General features: G+C 27.3%; 1 protein-coding gene across 8 annotated transcripts in view; it reads left to right on the forward strand.

The window, feature by feature from the left end:
• stac (C2 and C2B_Munc13-like domain-containing protein staccato) overlaps positions 1-1410 on the forward strand; it is a 28832-nt gene extending 27422 nt beyond the window's left edge. For all 8 annotated transcript variants that reach the window (XM_086917474.1, XM_086917475.1, XM_012483460.3 and 5 more), the window contains one exon: positions 14-1410. In XM_086917474.1, coding sequence (XP_086773600.1) covers positions 14-108 — 95 coding nt within the window. In that variant the 3' untranslated portion in view covers positions 109-1410. The remainder of the gene's footprint in view (positions 1-13) is intronic.
• Positions 1411-6000: the final 4590 nt, after the last annotated feature.

Raw genomic sequence — 6000 nt, forward strand, 5'->3', positions numbered from 1 at the left:
ATTTTATGCACAGGTACAGACATAATCCAAGCGTTAGAACACAGAAAGGGGGACAATCAAGCGACAGAATTCTTATCGAAACTCAGTACTAAGGCTGAACGAAAATGATCGTTATCATTCGTGAAAAAAGCGACTGAAATTATTTTCGTTACGTTATGCAATAAAATTCGTGAAACAACGAATCATTATGAACTTTCAAAATAATCAAATTGTTAAATTGAATCCTTCGAGATACGTAATTATTATTCGTAAATCATTAAATTGTTGTTTAATCAATCAATCATCCGCAAAGCTATGTCATATACTGAAATATTATTTGAGTAATGTTACTCAAAAATATTTTTTATATTAATAATTTATAATTATACGATATGTAACGGTATCGTTTTATTAATACTTGAAAATGCTCGAAATTGCTGTTCAATTTTCCACGTTAAATAAATAAGCTTGCCTTAAAGAAATATAAATATATGCAAGAAAAGCATCAGCGTTGAGTAAGAGACTATTTTTATAAAGTTTTTACAAATTATTTTCAATGCTAAATCCTATTTCTAGACTGTGTACGCTTCGAGTATCTAACATCAAGTATATTTTCTTTGAATGAAATACGAAACGTCGCATTTCAAGACTAGAAAAAAACCTTAAGGCTGAGTAAGTACTATTTACATGCAATATATAGGAATTTAATTGTTATATTTATCGATACACATCATTGCAATAAATGCTGAAAAAATTAATTGAAGGATTCATATAAAAACTACCCTTGACAATTTTTCTAAAAAAAAGAGAGAGAGAGAGAGAGAAATATATTTAAAAAAACATTAATCAATTATTTAAGGTAGATTTATAATTAAACAAAAATCGTTTTTGTAATGAATCCTTCAATTTTTTTAAATAAAAAGCTTTTAATATGAAAAATCAAAAAAAATTTGTAATATATGTGTACATAGAAACTCAGCTATGCATGTAAGACGTATACGTTTTTTGTATGTAAAAGAGTACGTTTTATCTAGTGTTATTGCATCATTGTTGAATCATTCAATTCTAAATAAAATGGTCGAGAAATCTGTTATCGAAGATTCTGAAGATTATTTTATTCATTGAATATTTTTTCACGCTATATTAATATATCATAAAAATTTGCAAAATATTGAATGAAATAATTTCAAAATGTTCAAAAATTATGAAAAAAAAATATTTCATTTATAAAGAATAATCAATAGACTGCGAATTTTTATGCAACATATTCTTCATAAAGTGAAATGTTACAATATTGAAGAATACGTTAATTTGTTGTCGTTGGATTGTATAAAAATCCCATAGTCTAATGATCATCTGATTTCAAATAATTATACTTGAAGAAATTCAAAGTTATAAAATATAACGAATAAAATTATTAAAAGATATTAATAGAAGCGTTGTGTTATTTTATCGAAAATTCCATTTAAACGCAGAAAATTGAAACACAAAAAAAGAAATTTATTTGTAGTTCTTGGTATCTTTTTTCGAAAAAAAAAAAAATTTTTTCGAAAATAGCACAATAATATGATCAATTTAATATAATAATTTTAATCAAATATGGTTTGAAAAAGGCAATGCCAAAATTTAAAAAATTTAATAAACGAACGAAAAATTGAAAAAATTAACTAAATCTAAAAAATCTGAATAAATTAAAAAAAAATTAATAAAAAAGTTAAAAATTAGAAATATTAATAAATGGGAAAATAAATATATAATGAAATAAAAAAATAAAAATAAATCAGTAAAAAAATAAAAAATATTAAAAAAATAAATAAATATTAATAAAAAAATAAAATGAATAAATACTCAATATAATAACAGTATTGAATGTTAACTATTTATATTTTAAAAATAAATTATAAAAATAAATGTTAATTATTTATATTTTAAAAATAAATTATTAAAAAATATAAAAAACATTAAAATTGATAGAATTTACTTAAAATATTTTAGTTACGATCTATTCGCAACGAAGGTTCGTTGGAGACTAAGCTCTTTCTCCCCGCTTGTTTTGTATTTATAAAAGGTCGGGGAAACGAAGTTCCACGAATATATACGTTTCTTACCGATATTTTAAAATTGATTTTTCGAATATAATAAATAAAAAATTTATCATTTTTTTGATTTATATTATTAATTTATATATTTAACAATTTATTATGATAATAAATATTACAATTGATATATATTTTTATACATTAAAATTGGATTTATTGTTTTATGGTATTAATTTTCGAATTATTACCGTGTTAAAATGTTTCAATTATATTTACATTCAAAGAATTTTTATAACATAGCAATAATGGACCATTTTAATGACCAATACACTAAAAAATTTTTAACTTGTACCCTTAATGTATGTATTTAATAATTTATTATAATACTAAAGTATAATAATTTGTTGCAATATTGCAAATAATAAATATAACAATTGATATATATTTTTATAGAATAAAATTAGATTTACTATTTTATATTATTTAATAATTCTCTATTTATACTTGTGTGAAAATATTTTACGCGAAAAATTCAAAGAGTAGCAACAAGTGAACTTATAACGATCAATAATTTAATGATTTTTAGATTTTTAATTTTAATTCATGCATATAATAATTTCTTTTTACAAAGTAATAAAAATTTAATACACAATTTTTGCCTGTAACTTTTATATTATATTTTGAAATATTATAAAAATAAAATAATAATTTTATATTTAATAATCTCTATTAATTTTGATTTATTTCTTGTATATGTTTAAAAAATACATTTAAAAATCAAAAAACATGCAACTTACTGTTCGTAGATAATATACTGAAGCAATAATTATTTTTTCTATGCAATTCCTAACTTCCCATCTGCCAATAATAACGAAGTATATCGACAATTGCAAATAACACGCATGAAATTATCATAATCGTGAATTAAAGTATTTTAAACATTCGTGAATAAAAAATATATATTTTAAACTCGAAGCTCACGCGCAATTTTTAAATTATAATATTAAACGTATAATTTTATACATTTGAAAAGTAGAGCAAATAAAATTGAACTAATTTATGACCACTTTTTCCCATATGGTAACTAACTGTAGTTCAGCGAATAAAGTCAGGCTCATAGATGTCGATAATGGTAAAGTTAGCTACCTGTATATTTTTTGAACGAACATTTTAAAATATTATAAAATAATATTAAATGTCATAATTTCCAATATTTTATTAATACCATTATTTTTAATTTGTTTTAAATTTTAATGCATATTTTGTATCTAATAAAAAGTAGTACAACTCTTAATTTAACATATAATTTTTTTCAATTAGTAAAAATTGTTAAATGCATAATAATTACAATATCGATATATTTTTATTTATTTAAAATCCACAACATATTAAGAATTTTGGCAAAAGTATAAGACGACTTATATCAATTTCTAATGATATAAGAATACGATAATCAATAATTTTAAATTTCTATTCCTAATTTCAACTTCTAACGATTTGTTATAATACTAAAAGTATAAACATATACTAATTTTCAGTTTTTTTGCAACTTGTTCACTACTCTCATTCACTCGTTTACTATTTTCACTCACAACGTTATGTAATTCAATGTAAAATACCTTTGCATTATCTACATAGCAATGTTAATACACAGATTGATATATTATCGCAAACGAATTAAGTTTCAAATGATAGTTGAATACCATTGTTGCATTTTTTCTTTAAATAAACATTGAATGCTTTATCTTACCACTTCACGATCACGTTACCGGTATTGTTGGCGGAAATAGGTTACTGAATCATCCTCGAGAACAGAAAGAGGGAGCTGAAATATCAAAAACGAACTTTGTTCGAGATTATACCTTTTTTTTAAAATTAATCTTCGTGTTATCTCGTATATATACAATTTTTCTTTCAAACATATAATAACAACATAATATATATATATACATATAATGAATCACAAGACTGTTTGTGTATCAAAATAACAAATAATAATTAAATAATTTGAATAAATTTTATCCAAAATTTTCAATGACCCTTTTACAACCTATTAAATAAAATATTAACAATTTGTTGTTATTTCCCCCTCCCCTCAAAAAGAAGCACGTTTTGAATATTGCATATTCGGCGCACAACACGGATTATTTAATAGATTCCGTTTCGCAACATGTTATCTCGTTATCATGAGCCCTTTGAGTCCCCGATGATTCAATGGCGTGCAGAAAATCATCTGTTCAATGCTTCTACAAGTGCACGCGATCTAATTTCACAATTTCATATTATATAGCTCCGTATTAATCTTTCCCTCCCCCCTTCGATAAATCACGGGGGAGAAGAAGGAGAGAAGTAAAAAAAAGTCTAAAAGACTTGTCTCCAATCGCATTGTAAATCAATGCAACAATTAACACCGTATTCTGTATAACACGTACACGTGAATTTACAAGGATCGAGGGCACGATAATAATGGAAGCAAAATCGCGCTCTCTCTCTCTCTCTCGGCGTATTAATTAAAATACGCAAACAAAGGTTCCTCTTAACGATCACGGTCGATGGCACAGACACTGTTAGCGCGTGTTGCTCGTATCCCTCGTGATTGGGTACAATGAAATCTATGACGTCGTTTTGGAAAAAGATCGAGGAAGAACGAAAAGAAAACTGTTTAAAATACAAACGAATGCGGCCGGCCAATGCAAACAATAATCGGGCCAGCGATCGAGTTTTCGGAAGTTTTATGCGCGAAGCAACGATGGCTCTTCGGCTTTTAATCCCCTTACAATTGATTTCATATTGCTCTGATTGAGTTTGCCCCATTCCATCCGGTTATATACGTTGCAAAAGAAGGCCCCTTCAAAAGTTGCGAAATTGAATGTCATTCGATTTTATGATCGGGCAAATTGTGCGTAAAACGCGATTTTTCTGTGGGAAAAAAAAAAAAGGAAGAAAGGAAAAAAAAAAGGTTCGTGTAATTAAGCGGGCATATATACATGGGATATAAATTGAATCGAATGTTGAAAATGACACGAAAACGAGATTGTATAGTATTTCGTAAACGAGAGAATAAAAGATTTCTCTATCCTAATAGATAAGATGTATAGATAAAGTAATCGTGATAAAAAGAGAATGAAAGATTTTCCACTCAATTATTTTGCATATATATCTATGATAAGATAATTACGATAAAGTGATTGGAAAAATTTTTTCGTATAAACTTCGCGATTTTCACGAATTTGATATTCACACGGGATAAGATATTTCAAACGAGTGAAAATGTCGAGTGGAAAATTTAAAAGGATATATTCACGAGTTAATTTAAAAACTGTCAGAATTCAAGCAACTTGGCGAGCAACCAACGCAATACGATTCAAATTACACTCGAATCGCTGAATAAATAAAATAGAAATAAAATCAGAGGCGAGGATACAAGGGATAAAAGGGCGAGCACGTTGTTACGTAAGGGACGAGCCGCTTTATATTTCGTTATTAATAAATCAAGACGAAACTCCTCGCCACGTTAACTTTCCGTCCCCGTGCACGATGCACCGGATACTTTCTTCTCTCGATGTTTATTAAAATTTTCGGTACACCACCGGAGACGGAGGTGCCTTTTTGTCATGCATAACCTCGCTCCTTGCTCAAAGGGAAGCTTCTAAAAACGAAAATCGTGTGCAAAAAAAAAAGGGAGGGGGGAGGGAGGAGGTGGAGGAAGAAAAAGAGAAGCGAGGGGAAAAGGAAGAAAAAGAAAAGGAAAGAGAAAAAAAGGAGGAAGAAGAAGAAGAAGAAGAGAGAACGGGTTGCCACTTTAGCGGAGGAGCAGCCTATAACGGGATGAGAAGTTTCGATCCGACAGAGTGTCCTTAAACGAAACTTTTCGGTTGCCCTGGGATTATTACGCGGAACTCTTTCGTCGCGGACGAAAGAAGTAACAACTTTGCTCGACAAATCTCCATATTCGTCGAGCGTTTTTTCTAGAAATCACCCT

The sequence above is a fragment of the Apis florea genome, unplaced genomic scaffold (genome assembly GCF_048593485.1).
Source record: "Apis florea isolate Af1SG1 unplaced genomic scaffold, ASM4859348v1 contig_2201_pilon, whole genome shotgun sequence".
Lineage (NCBI taxonomy): Eukaryota > Metazoa > Arthropoda > Insecta > Hymenoptera > Apidae > Apis > Apis florea.